General features: G+C 34.8%; 2 protein-coding genes across 3 annotated transcripts; one reads left to right on the top strand and one right to left on the bottom strand.

Annotated features, from left to right (window-relative positions):
• Positions 1-6,333: 6,333 nt before the first annotated feature.
• Positions 6,334-9,391, top strand: LOC141667206 (serine/threonine-protein kinase PCRK2). 2 transcript variants are annotated; one of them, XM_074473607.1, is made up of 4 exons: positions 6,334-6,868; positions 7,384-7,644; positions 8,286-8,408; positions 8,780-9,391. In XM_074473607.1, exons 1-4 carry the CDS (start codon positions 6,491-6,493, stop codon positions 9,332-9,334), a joined length of 1,317 nt encoding a protein of 438 aa, XP_074329708.1. In that variant the 5' UTR covers positions 6,334-6,490; the 3' UTR covers positions 9,335-9,391. The 2 variants fall into 2 exon arrangements, with proteins under 2 accessions (XP_074329708.1, XP_074329709.1); XM_074473608.1 differs by having other exon boundaries at positions 6,669-6,868; positions 7,377-7,644.
• A 986-nt stretch (positions 9,392-10,377) lies between these two features.
• LOC141667207 (putative serine/threonine-protein kinase PBL9) lies at positions 10,378-13,740 on the bottom strand. Its single transcript, XM_074473609.1, has 7 exons — positions 13,479-13,740; positions 13,113-13,218; positions 12,305-12,630; positions 11,949-12,084; positions 11,709-11,851; positions 11,455-11,578; positions 10,378-10,934 (listed from the first exon to the last, which is right to left on the bottom strand). The coding sequence occupies exons 2-7, from the start codon at positions 13,162-13,164 to the stop codon at positions 10,507-10,509; spliced, it is 1,209 nt and encodes a 402-aa protein (XP_074329710.1). The 5' UTR covers positions 13,165-13,218; positions 13,479-13,740; the 3' UTR covers positions 10,378-10,506.
• Between the last annotated feature and the right edge of the window lie 6,732 nt (positions 13,741-20,472).

A 20,472-nucleotide genomic window follows, 5' to 3' on the forward strand; every position in this document is an offset into this window, starting at 1 on the left:
AGTCTCCGGAGTTGCAAACCTTGGCCTCACACCTCCAACACTAGAAGAATAGGTGGTGGTGCTGCTTACTTGAGTTCTGTGTCTTTTGGGTGCCATTGAACTTGAATAAGTTGAGAGAAAAGATAACTATATAAGAGAGATTTGTGTTTGAGAATTTGAGAAGTGATGGAGAAGTTTGTTGTGAGTGTATGTATATATAGGATTTGAGAATAGAATTAGTTATGGAAAAGAAGTGGGAATTGATTATAGGAATAATGGGAGTAATGGGGTTGATTGAAATTGATTTGGAGAGGGAAATATGGAAGTGGGAGAGTAAAATTCGGCTAGGAATTGATTTGGTGTTTAAGTTCCCATTTTTCTGACCTTTTTTTCTCAGTTCCAGGGAGCCAGCGTGGCCGCCCCGCCTACCAGCGCGGATGCGCCGTGCTACTGGTCTGGAGTTTCAGCGCGGCTTCCCCGCTTCTCAGCGCGGGCGCGCCGTGCTTCTATAGTTGGCACTGAATTTTTTCCTTTTTTTGATTTTTTGTAGTTTTCTCTGTGTTTTATTTTTCCTCTATCTACTATTGTACAACAAATTTGGGTTGCCTCCCAAGAAGCGCTTGCTTTACGTCATTAGCTTGACGTAGAATTCCGAGATCAAGTAGACAATAAAACGACACTAACCACCTCACGGTTTGTTGTATCCCCATAGTAATGCTTCAACCTCTGTCTATTCACCTTGAAGTTTGTCCTGGATCATTCTCAAAAATCTCCACCGCTCCATGTGGGAACACAGTTTTGACAACAAACGGCCCTGACCACCTCGACTTCAATTTTCTAGGAAAAAGACGGAGACAAGAGTTGAACAAAAGAACTTGTTGCCCCGGCACAAATGATTTGAGCACTAGACCCCTATCGTGCCACCTCTTGACTTTCTCCTTATACATTTTGATATTCTCATACGCTTGAAGCCGAAACTCGTCGAGTTCATTCAATTGAAGCATTTTTTTCTTACCAGTTGCATCCATATCAAGGTTCAACTTCTTCAAAGCCCAATACGCTTTATGTTCCAACTCCACAGGCAAATGACATCCTTTTCCATAAACCAACTGAAACGACGACATGCCAAGCGGAGCCTTGTATGCTGTTCTATACGTCCAAACAGCTTCATCCAGTTTCAAAGACCAATACTTCCTTGATGGACACACAACTTTCTCTAGAATATGCTTGATCTCTCTGTTAGATACCTCAGCTTGACCATTAGTCTGAGGATGGTAGGCTGTAGCAATGCGATGATTCAAATTATACCTTTGCATCATAGCAGTGAACTTGCGATTGCAGAAATGCGATCCCTCGTCACTAATTATAACTCTTGGAGTCCCAAATCTTGTGAATATATGCTTATGAAGAAAACTAAGCACTACCTTGGCATCATTTGTCGGCAAAGCCTTGACTTCAACCCATTTCGAGACACAATCAACTGCTAACAAGATATACTGATTATTGCAAGATGAGATAAATGGCCCCATAAATTCAATTCCCCACACATCGAAGACTTCAACCTCGAGAAGCACATTAAGAGACATCTTATCCCTCTTGGACATATTACCAACACGCTGGCATCGATCACATTTCAAAACAAACTGATGTGCATCCTTAAACAATGTCGGCCAAAAGAATCCTGCTTGAAGGATACGAGCTGCTGTCTTTTCTCCACCATAATGTCCTCCATAAGCAGTCGAATGGCAATCTCTTAAGATCCCCCCCCCATTTTGCTGTACGGAATATATCTCTTGATGATTTGGTCAGCTCCTTGCCGAAACAGAAATGGCTCATCCCACATGTACCACTTCATATCATGAAGAAACTTCTTCATTTGAGCAGAAGACAAGTCTGGAGGCATAATATTGCTCACAAGGTAGTTTACAATGTCTGCGAACCATGGTTCTTCCTCTTGCACCCCAAACAACTGCGCATCGGGAAAAGACTCATTGATCAATGTCTTATCCTGTGAAGTTACATTTGGATATTCTAAACGAGAGATATGATCAGTGACTTGATTCTCAGTACCTTTTATGTCCTTGATCTTCAACTCAAATTCCTGAAGTAAAAGAACCCATAGAATCAGTGTAGGCTTCGAGTCCTTCTTCGATATGAGATAGCGAATTGCAACGTGATCAGTGAAAACTGTCACCTTCGTCCCAAGCAAATAAGATCGAAACTTCTCAAAACCATAGACAATAGCCAATAGCTCTTTCTCAGTAGTAATCTAGTTCAGTCGAGCACCATTGAGGGTCTTACTAGCATAGTAGATAACATGAAATATGTTGTTCTTCCTCTTCCCAAGAACTGCTTCAATTGCATAGTCACTTGCATCACACATAATTTCAAACGGTTCATCCCAATTAGGTGCAGCTATGACAGGTTCCGTTATTAAACTCTTCTTTAAGATCTCAAAAGCAGTGAGGCACTCATTTTCAAACTTGAAAGGGATATCTTTCTCTAGAGGATCGCACAATGGTTTAGAGATTTTAGAGAAGTCCTTGATGAAACGCTGATAGAAACCCGCATGTCCAAGAAAGCTGCGGACTACCTTAACAGAAATTGGTGGAAGAAGGTTTTCAATTACCCCACCTTGACTTTATCCACCTCAAGACATTTACTAGAGACCTTATTCCCAAGAATGATGCCCAGTTGCATCATGAAGTGATATTTCTCCCAGTTGAGAACCAGATTGGTCTCAACACACCTTTTAAGGATGGCGCCCAGATTTTGCAAGCACCCGTCAAAAGAATCACCGAACACAGAGAAATCATCCATAAACACCTCCACATTCTGACCAATCATATCGGAGAAAATGGCCATCATGCATCTCTGAAATGTGGCAGGTGCTCCACACAAACCAAAAGAAACTCTTCTGAAGGAAAATTACCAAATGGACAAGTGAAAGTAGTCTTTTCTTGATCTTCTAGAGCAATACAAATCTGATTATAGCCCGAATACCCATCCAGAAGACAGTAGTATTCATGCCCAGCAAACTTGTCAAGCATCTGATCAATAAAAGGAAGAGGGAAGTGATCTTTCCTTGTAGCTTTGTTCAGCTTCCTGTAATCCATGCAAACTCTCCACCATGTGACTGTTCAAGTAGGAATGAGCTCATTCTTTTCATTAGCAACCACAGTGATACCTCCTTTCTTTGGCACACACTGAACTGGACTCACCCAAGAACTGTCAGAAATAAGATAGATGATCCCTGCATCTAGCCACTTGAGAATTTCCTTCTTCACAACTACTTTCATGATCGGATTAAGCCTTCTCTGTTGCTCAACAGTAGGCTTGCTACCTTACTCTAGCAGAATTTTATGCATACAATAAGAAGGGTTGATTACCTTGATATCTGCTATAGTCCATCCAATTGCCGACTTGAAGCTACCTCGCAAGTAGGAATGTGGTTCATCCTGAATGATGACTTACAACGAAGCACACATTTAGACGAGTTAACAAAGAAGAAAGAGAATGTATATTTATTGTTGCAGGATGTCTATGTCGCTTCAAACAGGATTGCTAATCAGTTTGAAGCATCAATCAAGTTACTTATTGCAGCATAAGACGATATGATGTTGAAAAAAAATAACTGAATGAAGACCTTACAAAAATTTAAAATCTCTTGATATTGTAGAAGCTTCAAGTTACAAAAAAAAATGATCAAGGACGGAGATCTTAGGATCTTATGATACTGTTTTTTGCAGCACCAAACGAGAAAAAAATCATCTCTATAAATTGTATCTATATAACCATATTTGAAATCAAACTTTGTTAATAATGTCCGTTTTAATTATTTTTTTTATCAACATTTGATCAAGCTGGGCTTGAAAACATCTTTCATTTTATTTTTGACATGCATAAGGACACAGATGACGGATGATAAGACAATATATTTTGAAGTGTATAATTTATTATTTTTCTTGTTAAATATTTTGGATTCATTTTTTTAAGTTATGTATTAGAGGTTATATTTATATTGTAATTAAATGTCAAAGGGAATTCATTTTTTAAATTCAAATAATAAAGTTTTTAAAATAAATAAATTTTACATAAAAAATAAAATAAATCAATATTTCATTTCTTTGAGTAATCAAATAATTTCAACGATTAGATTGAATCATTCCATCTCAGCCACATAAAATGTGAATTAAACAAGAGTCTTGAATGATCATTACATTCAAACTTCTTTCTATTCTATTATAATTCCATCATAACAAAAATTATATTCTTAACAAAATTCATTTCTTCCGACCAAACACAGTATTAGTGGAATCATTCTTCCGGCCAGTATTTATCAAATTTAGCATCATTTTTTATGTAATAAAATTTTAAATTGAAACTCAGTTTTATTTATTCTTGATAGTTACTAAAATGCTTGTAAACAAAATTTAAGTTGCAATAAATCAAGTACAAAAAGAATATAATTCACCCCCACCTCGTTTTATCATGCTATTTTACCGGGTTTTTTCTTTTCATCTTACTAGGTTTTTTTTATTGTAGATAACCCGCAGACGCTATCATTCAGGTGCATACTTGGTAAATCCTAAGGGCACACAATCACCGGAATTAAGGTAAACCACATTTAAGCGACATGTTTTGGCTGAGTTAGCATAATCATAAATTCTACTCCAGTATAATTTGAACATGTGAACAACAGAATATTTATCTCCTATTTAATCAATTATGTCAATCATTGCGGCTCCTGCTAATTTTAAACTATACTTAACATGTAATCATTAAAATCAAAAAATATTTATCATTTTCTCAGTCATAGAAATTATTTTTTTAAAAAAAAGACTTTTATAACTTTTCTCAAAGTGGATAATCAGAGACGAGATATATAAAAATTCGAATTTCACTCTCGCACGAATAATCCCAAATTCAAGTCAAATCAATTTAGGGGGTTTTTAAAAAAATACCCAAATTACAAATCTTTTCTTTTTCCAAAATACCGTACAATATTACATGTAATATGACGTAACATTTGCAATTTTAAATGTGATTTTTTTTGTTAAATCCTCATCCAAATAAGAAAAATTCCGTGCAACATCCGCTCCAATCTCACATGTAAATTTGACCGTATTTTTTAAAAATAAATTTGAAAATAAGAATATTATTAATAAATATTCATAAATTTATTACTCCCTTTATCCCTCCCATGTATTTAAACTTTACTTTTTAGGATTTCCCATCCAATTGTTTACATTTCAAAAATTTTCAAAAATAGTAAAGTTTTTATAATATAAAAAATAATTACATCTACTACTTCTTTCCACTACACCCATTTTATACATATAATATTAATCACCCATTTTATACATATAATATTAATCGGTTCCATTATTTTACTCATTTTTTAACTGTACTCTATTACTTTATCATTTTCTTAATCTCCGTGACCAATCCAAATGTAAACAAATGGGAGGGACGGAGGGAGTATATACTTAGATCTCAAACGTGTGCACCGGCTATGACTAGAGATGTTCAAAAAATCCGAAATCCGATCCGGAAAAAAGCCCGATCCGGAAAAAAGACCGAAAAGCTCGGTTCGGCCCGATCCACGGGCCTTAAATGAGCCTCATTTTTTCTCGAAAATCCGGCCCGACCCGAAACCCGAAAAGGCCGGACAAAAATCTGGATTCAAAAAAAACCCGGATAAAATTCCGGATCTAAAAATGTCCAGATAAAAGCCCGAAATTTTTTAGCCCGATTAAAAACCGATTTTTTTATATAAAATTTGAATATATACAATACTTTTTATGATTTTTAAAATAATATATTATAATATTATAAGTAATTAAGGTATATATGATTACTTATATATTATATTAAAAAATAATTATTTATTTCAGTGTCTAAACTACTATATGATATATCAAGATATTATCTTCTCATGTATTTAAACTAGTCATAATTCAAATTATAAAATATTAATTTTTTTACTATATAAATAAAAGCCCGGATAAAACCTGTTTCGGCTCGATCCGGCCCTGCCCGCGGGTCTAAAACGGACCTTATATTTTTCAGAAACCCAATCCGGCCTGATCCAATTTTTAAAAAAGTTCGGTCCAACCCGGTTTAAAAAAATCAGATTTTTTTAAAGTCTAAATAAAAATCTGCTCGATAGGCTTTGTGTGCACTAAGACTCTACATTTTCAACAAATAAGAGAGTGTACTATTTTGTTGAGCCATCTCATTTTTGGAACAATATAATAAATTATAGTACTAGCACGATAAATTTGAATAACAAAAAAAAATTAAAAAATAAAAAGACAAAAAAGGTGGCTGACAGGACAACTTATGAGCAGCAGCCCCTCTCTCTCTCTCTCTCTCTCTCTCTCCTTAACATTTGACTGTTTCTCTCTCCTCCACCTCCTGTCCTAACCAAACACACTGATGTCCTTATTATTATTATTCCCCATTTGGCTCTTCCTCCTCACTATCCTAAATCCAATCCCAAACAACAATGAAGTGCTTTCATTTCACAAACAGCGACACCAGACACGACCCAGACGCCGCCGTGGTTTCACGATCCTCCAAAGTCTCGTGGGCGCGTTCTCTCAGCATCGCTTCCAGCACTTACGACACTCGTCGCTCCGAGTTGGACTCGGACTCTAAAGACTTCACTGACTCGTTCGGCTTCTACGAGTTTCTTGGTCAAAATAGAGCCAATGATCTCCGAGTTTTTAGCTTCTCCGAGTTGAAATCGGCCACTAGAGGGTTTAGTAGAACGTTGATGCTGGGTGAAGGTGGGTTCGGGTCGGTTTATCGAGGTGTTGTTCGGGTTGATGATGATTTTAAATTGGAGGTTGCTATTAAACAGCTCAATCGTAAGGGATTTCAGGCATGAAACCCTCTTGTCTCTTTTATTATTCGATTTTTTGTTTCGGATTTGCCAAGATATTAGGATTTAGTTCTACATTATGTACTAATTGGGAAGGGGGTGGAAATTGGAATCGAACTTGTGACTTATCGTATACAGGACCAGAACGCGGCTTAGAAGTTAGGACCTCTTCGGCACATTATCTTAAATTAGGTCTAGAATGTATTTACTTTTTAGGTGTTATGAATAAAATAAAGAACTTACCTATTTATGTTGTGGAATTGTTTAAGAAGAATTAAGAACTTACCTATTTATGTTGTAGAATTGTTTCAGTTTTTGAAATTATACGCTTTTGACATAATTAATGTCGTTAGTAATTTGTATATTGTATCTAAGAAATATGTGGAGAGCTAAAAGTCATATCGTTGATTGATGTTCAAGCATTTTGGTTATGTTATAGGTAATGTGTTATATATGCATGGTTATTAGTTTTGGAATTTGTGGCCTTATGATATCTTGATTGTTCTAGAATTCAGGGGCATAAAGAGTGGATTAATGAAGTAAGCTTTCTAGGTGTAGTTAACCATCCGAATCTAGTCAAATTAGTGGGATATTGTGCGGAAGATGACGAAAGAGGTATGCAACGGCTTTTGGTGTATGAGCTTATGCCTAATAAAAGTTTGGAAGACCATTTATTGGCTAGAATACCTTCTCCTTTGACGTGGATGTCAAGATTAAAAATTGCCCAAGATGCAGCTCGTGGTTTGGCGTATTTGCATGAAGAAATGGATTTTCAGGTATTATTCAGTGGTTATTGATTGGCGATGTTGACATGTTTACTATCTTTTTAAATTTATATATTTAGGTATATCTTATGGACCTATTCTGTGTACACCAGCCACTGGATATTAAAATAAATAAATATGCTGTCCGCAACTATGACAATTTGTTAATATTCACACAGATAGTTTTCTGTTAACTTGTGGCTGGTTGGTGTAACTACTGCAAATTAACGGTTATTGATTCTCATGTGTAGTGTACTGTAAATACGATTAGTCCTTAGGTATTACTTCCTTGCTGTAGCTCAGCTTGAATATGAAATGCGGTAGAATATAATACTAAGATGCGAAGACTTAAGAGTACTAAAATTCAAGATCATGCTCCATGTGCAACAAAGTTTCTGTTTTCGCTTGATGATTAAGTGATTGATTTATGTATAGTGTATGTAATAAATTCAATCTTCTTTAGATTTTTGTGAAGGCCAAAGTAGTCCATTACACCAGGGCTAATAATTGTACCCCAGCACCAAATTTTACGCTGAGAATTACTGTAGCTGATATAGTTCATTTTTCTGCTTTCCCGTGTTCATCATTCCTGGGTGGATTACTAATTTGCTACTATTATATGCTGATGATCATATCTTTCGGTTTCTATGCAGCTAATATTTCGAGATTTTAAAACTTCTAACGTTCTTTTAGACGAGGACTTCACTGCAAAGCTTTCAGATTTTGGTCTGGCAAGGCAAGGTCCGGCTGCCGGATCAAGTCACGTTTCAACATCAGTATGTTCTTTCTGAGTATTTGGTTCTCTAGTATATTTATTTTGGTATTTGGGTACACGTGAAATACTGAACTTGAAACCTTGACTCGACTGAGTTGTTGAGTGATCAACCAAGCCATATATAGGAACTTGATCGTCAAGTAACTAATCTCACTCGAAAAAAGTAATAATGGTACGACGAGCCTGTCTTTAAATATGTAGTATCTTTTCTGGTTATTTATAGTTTTTCAGGTCAGAGAATCAGAGATACCTATGAAGGCATAAAATTTTGTACAGTTCAATTTATATGCATTTGCAAGTATTTTGATGCTTAAAAGCTTTATACCCTTGTATGAAAAGAAAAAACTTATGTTTCCCTAATTTGCTATATAGGTTGTTGGAACAGTAGGTTATGCAGCCCCCGAATATGTCCACACCGGGAGGCTAACAGCTAAAAGCGATGTTTGGAGCTTTGGGGTTGTCCTCTACGAGTTAATTACAGGAAGACGAGCAGTAGAGAGAAATTTACCTCGGAGTGAGCAGAAGCTCTTGGACTGGGTCAGACCCTATGTCTCTGATTCAAAGAAATTTCACCTAATTATCGACCCACAGCTCAACGGGCAGTACTGCATCAGGTCAGCTCAGAGACTTGCCTCACTAGCTAACAAGTGCTTAATGAAACAACCCAGATCTCGTCCTAAGATGAGTGAGGTTGTATCGATGCTTGGAGATATCATCGGTGAGACACCTGAAGTGCAAGGTTCTTCTGAACCTGTTAAAGAAAGTGAAGATGAAGAAGGTCCCTCGGAGTTAGTCGAGTCTGGGAAACAGGAAAACAATTTTCGGAGGAGGGTTGTTGAATTGAGAGAAATGGTATGTTTAAGAAACAAATCTATTGGGAAATTTGATTGGAAAAACTGGACACCTGGTGTTATTAGAACAAGGTAGTCACAGTGAATCTAGTCTAACCATGAAATGAATATATATTTACCATTTCTAAAGATACTAGGAACTAAGAAGTCGTGTTTTATGTTTTCTAGTGTTCCCATAAGCGAAGTCTTGTAGGTAAAAACCGGATATGGCAAATGTGTAGCTGGGATTTTCTAATTAGAAAAAAAACAAAAAAAAAACAGAAGTAATTATCAGGTACTGTCTCCTTTATATTCTCTGAAAGTAGGGCATTGCATTTTCCTAATAAGATCTCTTTCCTGTTTGTACTAGTGTGTGAGTGCATGTGTGCAAAGATGCTAATCTCTTTAAATATGGTGTGAGGGCTTACTTTATAATTCAAATATGATTTAGTATAATTAACAATCTTGATTGAATGACTTGAAAGTCTGTATTAGAGCTTAACTTTGATGCCGCCTATATCAGTTCCGATATAAAAGGGACTCGGGGACACCATGAAAACTAGGTAATTTAGTAATTTACATTGATCAGTTCTCAGAACTTTGTTATATAATTTTGGGTAAACGGATTGCAACAATTGTTGTTGAAGACTTGATGTTTCGTCCTCATAGGAGCTGACAACTTTGACGTCTTCTAATCATGCCATTCACTGGTAAAATATGTACAGCAGACGTCTCGTGATCAATGAGACCATTCGGATATGATGAGATGGCATGTTTGACCAACTTCAAGAAATATCATGCTATTCTTTATATGCAAGACGTATAAGTCTTATACATCTATATAACTTGCGTGTAAACAATTACAAGTTAAAATAACAGATAAATAGATTTTCAGGATCTGAAGTACGCAGGATTTCTTATAATAACCCAAAGAGTCTATCCCCGTTCGAGTTTATGTAAATATTAGTATCAAATACATAAAATAGTCAAGCTGGAGTTCAGTTCTAGCCCGGAAAAACGAGTTTTTTGTGGTGTCTGTTGCGGAAAATATCCAAAGTGGTTAAGCCTTTAAGGTGCATAGTTGGTTAACAGGCATGAGTTCAGGTGAATATGAATGCATTCTAAGGTAGGATGCCACCATAAAAAGAAAGAATGACTGTAAACAACGAAAATATACAGTGAAACAAATACAGGTAAATTTCTAATATCTTGGAAAAAAGATCCGAAGCCAACTACAATATTTGCAATAAGCAGAACAAGGGTGTTAATTTACTTGGTATAAAGGGGAGAAGCCGATGGGCGTGGATATGCCACAGTTTTTGCATCACCAGCACTTCGTCTGCGATGCCTTGGCTGGCTGTTTGGATTTCTATGAGTGTTTCCTGTTTCCTTGGAATTCTGGAGATGCTCTAATTCTTTAACCACTTCATCCATGGGTGGCCTATACTTTGGTTCTGTAGATATGCACCGTAATGCCAGGTTAGCTGCCTTGTGGGCTACATCCAAAGAATATTGTCCCTGAAGACGACTGTCTACAATGCGGAATACTTTGCGTTTGTTGCCAAGGTAAGGTTTTGCCCACTCCACCAGATTGTGGTCTCCGGATGGTCTATTTTTGTCAATTGCTTTCCGACCAGATATTACCTCTAGAAGAACCACACCAAAACTGTACACATCGCTCCTAGCAGTCAGATGACCTAAAAACACACACACACAAACAAAGAAATAAAAATGGTTAATCACTACATGAACAATATCCTATTGCAGGCAAAGAGAGACATAATTCCCCAATGATTTATATTTGTAGCATATCTGGTTCTGAGCTGAACTGTAAAAAGAAAGGAGACATGTTATCTGAATACTAACGAGCATGAAACCCTCAAGGTAATCAAGCTCGGATGAGTACTCCTATTACTCTATTCCATTTGTTCACCAGAAAAGCAGGTGAAAACACAAGACTGGAAGAAAAATACTCATTCATTCAATCAGCTGAATATCCTAAATTATTAATGTTCCTGCTATGGTCTATGGAAACATGTGCGAATTCGGAAAATACAGGCAGAAGCAGCAAAAATAAACCAACTTGAGTAGAATTTTAAAGAACAGTAAACTACCATTTGTACACAGGTTTAATATACAAACTGTTTCCGGAACTCTGGATAGGATGAAAAGAAAAAAAATCTAAATAACCAGAAGAGATAGAGAATCATATCGTACCAGTGGCCAGATATTCAGGGGCTGCATACCCGTAAGTTCCCATAACCCTGGTGGAGACGTGGCTTTTATCACCTGTTGGCCCATCCTTGGCCAGTCCAAAGTCGGAAAGTTTTGCATTGTAGTCCTGTTATAATTTTAGTAGAAGCTAAAATGTTAAACGAGACAGAAAGAACGTATACGAAGATTTATAGCACACCATGAAGAAGAAAAGGTTCTTAAATATATAATTTTTCAGCAAATCTAAATCCACATACCGAGTCAAGTAATATGTTTGCAGTTTTAAAGTCCCGATAAATCACTTTTGTTTGTGCGCTGTGAAGAAAAGCAAGCCCCTTTGCAGCTCCAAGAGCAACCTTCATACGGAGGTTCCAAGATAGCGGTTGGAAGTAAGATCCTCCTGTCAATTCATATATGGTTTAGCTTTTTAATACAGATACGCCTTTAGGAAATAAGAACTCACTCCTGAACAATTTGACAATGAAAAGAAAACTCACTCCTGAACAAATGATTTTCTAAGCTGCCTCGGGGCATGAATTCATAAACCAAAAGACGGTGTTCATCCTCCAAGCAATATCCAATCAGTTTTACAAGGTGAGGATTATAGAGCTGCCCCAAATAATTCACTTCTGCCTGAATGACCAACACATAGAAAATATTATCAATAATTCAAGCAACATTAATTCAATCTTATTCATAGAAAAACTATGATGATATTAAAATTCAAGCAGGCTGGTTAATTTTGTCACTATGACATTATAATAAAACAATTTCGACATACGTCTGGACAATTCATATATCTGAAAAGGAAAAACAGAAGCTATGTCTAGTTGAACTATAAGGAGCAACTCACCAGCCACTCCTTGTGCCCTTGGAAACTTTCTTGATTAAGCCTCTTGACGGCAATAACCAAGCCGGTCCCCGGTTTGGCAGCCAAAAATGATTGTTCATCAATCCAACCCTTGAAAACTGCACCAAAGCCTCCTTCTCCCAACACACTATCTGGCCGGAAGTTCCTGGTGGCAGTTTTGAGATCTGCAAAGCTGAAGCTCTTCAAATTAGAAGATTGCAAAATTTCATCTTCGCTCCTCGGTGTTGGTGGAACTACTAAAGATGAGAGCTTGCTGCCTGAATTGCTCTGTCCATTTCCATCTGAGCTAGCACTTCTTGAATTTACCCCTGAAAATCGATACGTGCTATCTCATAAGACCATTGTAAAGCGGAATGGGTGAACTCTTTAGTTATTCTTAAATTTAAAGCAAGTAGGAAAAAAAGAGAGGCCTGGATACCATATAGAAGCTAAGAAAACTGCCAAGAATTTTAGAATTTATCACTATTACTTGGAAATTCAAGTACATACATTACAAAACAGAAACTCAGGAAAGCAATCACAGATAAATTTATATTTTCAAGCAAAGTAAAGGTTTTACCAATGAAAACATATTATAATACAGTATCTATATTGAACAATGATTTCAAAAACCCATAACTATTTTAACTAAATTGTCTAGTGAAGGAAAATTAAATTTGTAATACCAAGCAAAACTGGCTAGCTACTCTAAGTCTCATTTACAAGAACAGATAGTACTGTACTGTGTACTTTTGAGATTGAATCTACAAGCAGACACAGCAAAGAATATTTACACATAAATAAAAGGTACCTGTGTGATATGGGCTTTCAGCTTTGATTCTTGAACTCAAACAAATACCCATTTTGAAACTAAATGCCAACAAAATCAAAACTCTACTATTTCTTCCTTATAATCCCTGCACATTCAAAAATATTACTAATACTTTAATAATGATCAGTAATGACCAGCCTGCTAAAAGTAGATCTGGGGTGTGAAAAGCTGGAAAATCACACAAGTTCCAATATTTACCAACGACTAGTCAAGAACCATGTTCTTTTTTAACCAACACACAGCTCAACACCCTCAAGCTGTTAAGTATAATAAATAAGAGTATGGTACAAGAAACAGAAACCAGCAGCATGCATACACACAGAAACAAGAAAACAAGTGGCTCACCTCTTTTTTTTTATCACAACTTGAAGAAGATTTCAAGAGAGGAAGAGACTAGTATTTAGTGGTTTCATGGGATTTCTGGGCTAACAAGATTTGAAATAATGGACTTGTTGGGGAGTTACTGACAAGATGGTTGTAAGTGTTTAATTATGGTGTAGTGTATAGTAGTAGTAATCTTCCCAGGGCAGGGGGGGGGGGCAGTAGTAGTATTTATTAGGATCACAAAGTTTATCTGCAAGTAGCAGGAGCACAGCACAAGGAGAAGATATATAAAGAAAAGATGGTAGAAATCTTTTGAACGAAAAGAGAGCTGTGGGGACTCTCTGGTCCTCCCATCCGCCCAAGTGGGACTGTGGGACTACTTTTACTTTTATTCAATCTATAATCTTAGTATTGTATTTTTAATCCCATGGAGTGAACAATTAACCAACACTATCAAATTTAGATGATTGATGTGAACAGGGTTCTAAAAATCGATCGATTAATTGGAGTTCGGACGGATTCTTTTTTATTAAGAGTTAATCAGGTCAAAGTACGGGTTTTAACAAAAACGGTCAAAAGTCGGGTAGTTTGGGAAAAATCGATCGATTCGGGTCAAAAATTGATTGAATCGGTCAAAGTTTGAAATTAATTAAAAAAATTAAGAAAAAAAATTAAGTTTTTTGAAAATAATAATTAACATTTAATAATTAATTTTAATAATAATATTTTAAATCTAAAGATTTTAAATAGTAGGTATTAATTTTCTAACTACCAAGTAAGTCGTGACTAGTGAGTAGTCAGTAGTAATTAATTACTCCATCTGTTTTCTTTTATATGTCATTTGACTTTTTGCACACAATTCTAAGTTATTTGACTGCATAGATAAAATAATATTTTTTAAAAATTTTATTTTTCTAAATTAAAATTTTAGTTATATATTTTTATTCACAAAAAGAAAAAATTAAAAATATTTATTCTAACTATTCAATCAAAGCACTTAAAAGTGTCTATACAAAAATCAAATGTCATATAATAAAAAACAAAGGAGTGGTATAAACCACTAAAATATCAATTATGGGTAAGTGATGGTGGTTTTTTTTGTAAATCTTACCATTTAAACATCAATATTGAATTAATAATATGTAATTTTATTTTTGTAAATCATATAAAAGGTTAGTGACATTTAAATAGAAATATTTATTATTATTTATTAAATAAATTGCTTTCGATTAATCATCGATTATCCAATTAATCACTAAAAATTCACTCTACCGAATAATTCTGATTTCCGCTTTTTAGACCAGTGGATGTGAATGAAAATGAAGAACTCAGTACTCAAAATTATTAGGAAAATGAGATTTGTAATTCTTACATCAAACCATTCTAGTGAAAATTTGAGCGCGGTACAGTTTCGACTATTCACCATATATCCGATTAATCAAGAGAAAGTGCTTTCTCGCCTATCTATGCAGTATTATGTGTCTTGAAGCAGTGATATGGGCGGAGGTACTTTCTTTGTATGAGGTGAATAATCGAAAATATACCGCGCTCATATTTTCACAAGACTGATTTGATGTAAGAATAACAAATCTCATTTTTCTAATAATTTTGACTACCGAATTCTCCATTTTCATTCACATCAATCATCTAAATTTGACAGTGTTGGTTATTTGCTCATTTCATGGGGTTAAAAATACAATAACAAGATTATAGATTGAAAAAAATGTGAAATTGTGATGGAAAATTAATAGAAATACAAGATTAACTCAACTACGCACGGGGTTTGTGTAATGTCTATGTTACAATTGAATTCTGGCATTTTATTGAATCCCGTTCAGTTCTTAATCCACAGCAAACATATAGCCATATACAAGTCAACAATTTGAGATGGATTTCCGATTAATACTTATACTCTTGACGCCGACCTACTGAATGAATCCAAAATCTCACTTTTTGGACTTATATGAAATGTCGTTGTACACTTGGTTACCAGTTAGCTGTTACGTTTAGTTAAGTGTCTCATTATTTCTTGTCACAATGGAAGGAAGAAAAATTAGAATAAACGTAAAAAATTATAAATAGGTATAGAAAAAAAATTTTACTCCCTCCGTTCTTTCCAATTGTTTACATTTGTGAGGAAGTATCCGACACGCATTTTAAGGTGCATAAAAAGTATAGTTATGTAACTTATTTTTATAATTTTCTTTTTCTGAATAAAAATTAAATGTTTTAATTTTTATTCAAAGAAACAAAATTGTAAAAAAAAAATACAGAACTATACTTTATATGCACCTTAAAATGCGTGTCGGACACTCTCTAAAAAATGTAAACAATTGAAAGGGACGGAGGGAGTATTATTTTTAAAAATATTTATGTATATGTTTAGTCTATATTCCAGTGAATTTATATAATATTCTCTTTTCAGTTACAAAAAATTTCAGAAAAAATGAATTTTAAACATAACTCAAATATATAACATAAAATATTGAGACGACCCCTTAAATCCCAGCATTAAGGCATTTATCGATTATAAGCATATCCAGAAATTTTACTGCAAGACATGACCACAAAAAAACGGAACCAAAAAAACAATTTTATTGCACTCATAATCCGTATTGAAAAGGATCCCTAAATTTGTAGACTGATTATATATATAACAGTGATAACATGTATGTCTCTTAAATTATTACGGAGTATTAGCATAAACACCGGTATATTTGGAGTCATTTTTATAGTCACTTCTGTAAAAAACAAATGTCAGGCACTTGTATAAATTTAAATTTTATAAGTTTGCATAGGCTTTTGACATATTCAATTTATATATTTTGACTATCTAGACCATTAGTTTTTTAAAAATGGACAGAGGCGGAGGCCTGAATAGTGCATAGGCGCTAGAAGTCAGCAAACCGTTCCTAGATGGGATTAGGCGGCTAGTTAGGCATTTTTTATAAAATCGATTAAAATTTTCAAAAATAATGGTCTAGATAGTCAAATATATATTAATCGGTTAGTAATTTGGCAAACTTAATTGTTCAAAATATTAAAAAAAAATGGTTAAATTAAGAGTAAAGTTGTAATATTAAAATAATAAAAAATATAAAAATAACATGTAAATACAATCAATTAATAATCTGATTAATTTCGGTTAGACCGATTAAGCGCCAGGCACCGCCCTGGTCCGAGCTATTTTCGCAACACTGCGCGTAACACAGGCGTATTGTGGTGTTGGCCGGCTATTTATTTATATTTTGAAAAGGGGTGCTGAATTTGACTTCTATGCGCTGGGTCAATTTGGTTATTTGCCACCCCGTTTCGTTGACTTCTGTACTACCAGTAGTCTAGTACTAGCTGTTACTACGTTTAAAGTCAGCTCTCATTAATCGCAACGCGAAGCTAGACTAGATATAGGTGCGAAGCTGTGTCTCCTACACTTTCAACTTTCAACCGTAATTTTTTTTTACGAACAATAAAATTTTATTGAACATAAAATATAAGAACACGGTCGGGACAAACCCGAAGCTGAAAACTACAACCTGATTGTGAAACAAAAATTGAGCTAAACAAATAATCGTTTTGTTTTCAGATTGCTTAACAGATAGAATATAAATATTCTTGATAATAAAAATGATTACAAAAGTTTCTCGAGCAATCCAGCCGACACCACTATCACTGAAAATATAGTAGAATCACAATTGACATGCGCACATTAAAAACCGTTGATACACCTGTGTTCATATCCATCAGTTACACTAACTGGGGTTGGGGGTACAGATGCCCAGAGGCGGATCTGGGGGGTCCCTGGCCCCCCTAAATTTCCAAATATATTCAGTGTAGTAGGCTCAATTCATGACTAGTTGCTGTAGGTCCCTGGCCACCCCATATATTGAACAATCCTTTGTTGTGCGAGGTGAGCCCTCGCGATAAGTACCACAATTCCAGATTTGAAGCGGGTTGCCCAGATCTCTCAATACACCGTGGAAATCATTTTTAATGCAACATGACAACGAATCAAAAACGCAATAAGGCATACACCCAAAAATTAGGGACAATCAACAACCCAAAAAGACGAGTACGGTAACAAAATCACACTAAAAAAGATTTTAGATCTCGATTTTATTGAAAACTATTATAATAGAAATTAAAGATTTAGAAATGGAGGAAACGGGATGAGAAGATGGATGGGACGGATGTGAATTTGATGGAAGGAGAGGATGGTCAAGGATGGATGATAGTTATGAATGACGGCCGACTCTCATTAGGGTTTTGAGAGAAAAGTAAAGGGTTACTTTTCCGAAGTATTAGTTGATTCTGAGTACCCCATACCCTTTCTAGTTCAAGTGTACTTTCTTGATTACATTTCAATATAGTGAAAGTATAGTTCAACCGCTCCAATCGAACTGCATTTTGCGGGTAATCGTGAAATGTGAGTTGGTTACGGATTGAAATTTTAATAATTGCTTATTCGCGATTTGAATGTGAATTTAAATTTTTTAAAAATCATCAAATCTGCAATCTCAACCACAAACCGCTAAATGTATTTATAATGATATATATTTACAAAAATATTTGTTATCATATAAACTAATAAGTAAACATATTTTTTTTTCAAAATGTATTCTTTAATATTCTAAGATTAACATACCTTTGTTAATACTTAATTAGATTATATGTTTGGTCTTGGTCATTATTTATGATCAAATAATGTTGTTCAAATTGGATTTTTTTAAATGTCGTCGGTTACTTGTTTCCCTGCCATGTTAAGTTTAACAAGTAATCGTACATCATTTGTGCTATCTTATAATGATAAATGAATCATATTTATTTTGTTTGTATAGTTATTTTCTAGTCCATGAATTGGGAATTTAAGCATCTCTGCATTAGTTTTTATGTTTCATTTGCTAGTTATTACTGCATTAGTGTTCGTCCTTAATATTTTATCTTATGCTCGGTTTTCTTTTACAAATTATTAAAAGTTTTATATTAAGTGGTTAATTGCAAATCGAACTATTGGGATAAAGAAAAAGATACAATGCCATCCCAATATAGAAGCCCACATAAAGTTAGCTGATGGTCCATTATAGTATAGTCCCACATCGAGGAGATTTGTGACTTCTGTTCAGTTTATAAGGCAAAGTACTACTAATATGTGCACCAACAAATCATGATCTTTTGGGGGCCTGTGGTGGGCTAGTTGTTACCCAAGTTGGCTGCATTTGGGATAGTAGGCTTCGGCTTATTTCGGACTCGAAATCGGGACTCACCCCGATTTTCGAAAAGGCTCGGGATTTGACCCCGGTTGTCACATTATTTATGACATTTGGATTATTAATATTTATGTTCTATCAATTATTCTTTAAATAATTTATTAAGTCGTAATTTACTACGATATAAATATTAGATTAATAAATGTCCTTGAAATATGATATGAATTTCATATCTCTAAGTACATGACTTAGAAATGAGATTATGTGAATGGTATCGATATTCCTAAATATCCCCAGTCGAGTATTATTATTAAGGGACAATAATAATGCATTAAGACTAGTGTGTTTGTTAACTGATGATCACAACTCATTGATCATAGGTATAAAGATACTAAAGTCAAAAATACAAGCAGATATAAATTCTCACAGTGATAATGATGTAATGGTTCTTCGATTTGAAATCATTATATTTCTACACGATGATTAATATACTTTGATTACATCAAATGTTCCCTTTGACCGGGTAATTGTAAAATTGGATTTCGGGTATATTAGGAATCGTTTGAAAAATATGAATGATTTAGAAAGGATTTAACCATCATAATTTTGGAGAGATATTATTGGCCTCTTGTGTGAGCTAGACTATAAAATGCGTGGTGTCGCGCTAAAATGTTGATTTGAAATGATAGTCCACTCATTGATTAAGGAAATCTGGATTAAACCATGAAGAGGATGACACATAACATGCCTCGAGTTTAATCTATAATATTTGGTAAAAGAAGATTATATTATATTGTACTTTTTCATGAAAGGTTTAATCGATCACCGATTTAATTATTATTACTTGGGTGGTAATGATGTATTACTAGATGTCACTTATTGTTTACGATTTTAAATTAGATTTAAAATTATTGTCAACGTAATAATAATTTAAAGGGTCACACAAAGAATGATTGGAGGATTATCTAATTTAAATTTGGATTTAAACTAAATATAAGTAATTCGAATAATTTGTTATTAATTAAGTAAGACTTAATTAATTAAATATATAAGAAATCCGAATTTACTGTTAAATCCGAAATTGAGTTATTGGGTGATTGAGTAAGACTTAATTAATAATAACTAGGATTTTTGGATTTATTAAAGCTCTAGATTAGTTTATGGTTAAAATCTTTTTCTCTTGCCTATATAACATCTTTTTAAGCATCAACTATGGTGGGACGTTTTTATAAGATATAACACAAACCCTAGCAGTTTGAGAGAGAGAGAGAGTATGACGCCCTCAATCTCGGGGTGAGGAAATGAGGACTCACACGCCACTAATCTAATAATTAAATATGCATAAACCCCGATTAACTACTAACAGGATCAACATGATAAAGTATGAGATAAGATTACAACTACCAATCACAAAATATAACTTACATGCCCAAAATATTATTAAATAACCAATATCGATTCCGGCTGGGAACCGACAGATAACCCATTGTATCTTTATACACTTCTTTTTAGGCGCGAGCTCACTCATAATTACTACTACCTGCTCTGGCAACTGGAAGCCCTCAACACGGTAGGGACCACCAGGTACGCTCTTACGAGCAGTGCGCCTAAGCCTGACCATCTTCTTGCTTAACTGCCATGGTTAGATTAAAATAAAACAAATGAGTATAAAACTCAGCAAGTAACTATATAGCAGTTCTACAATATCAAATCACGATATGCTTTACCAAACTCAGGGCATTCTACTTTATTTGATCTAGGTGGCAGATTTCCATCTTTTGGGTTAAGGAAAGGTTTCTGAAGAGTAGTGT

Source organism: Apium graveolens, chromosome 6 (assembly GCF_009905375.1).
Source record: "Apium graveolens cultivar Ventura chromosome 6, ASM990537v1, whole genome shotgun sequence".
Lineage (NCBI taxonomy): Eukaryota > Viridiplantae > Streptophyta > Magnoliopsida > Apiales > Apiaceae > Apium > Apium graveolens.

Bases quoted from the DNA above. Each gene is read 5' to 3' on its own strand.
- LOC141667206 (XM_074473607.1), top strand. From the start codon at position 6,491: ATGAAGTGCTTTCATTTCACAAACAGCGACACCAGACACGACCCAGAC. The intron at 6,869-7,383 runs GCATGAAACCCT...TCTAGAATTCAG, and splicing joins TCAATCGTAAGGGATTTCAG to GGGCATAAAGAGTGGATTAA. The intron at 8,409-8,779 runs GTATGTTCTTTC...TTTGCTATATAG, and splicing joins CAAGTCACGTTTCAACATCA to GTTGTTGGAACAGTAGGTTA.
- LOC141667207 (XM_074473609.1), bottom strand. From the start codon at position 13,164: ATGGGTATTTGTTTGAGTTCAAGAATCAAAGCTGAAAGCCCATATCAC. The intron at 11,852-11,948 runs GTGAGTTTTCTT...ATGAATTGACAG, and splicing joins AGAAAATCATTTGTTCAGGA to GAGGATCTTACTTCCAACCG. The intron at 10,935-11,454 runs GTACGATATGAT...GTGTGTTTTTAG, and splicing joins CCCTGAATATCTGGCCACTG to GTCATCTGACTGCTAGGAGC.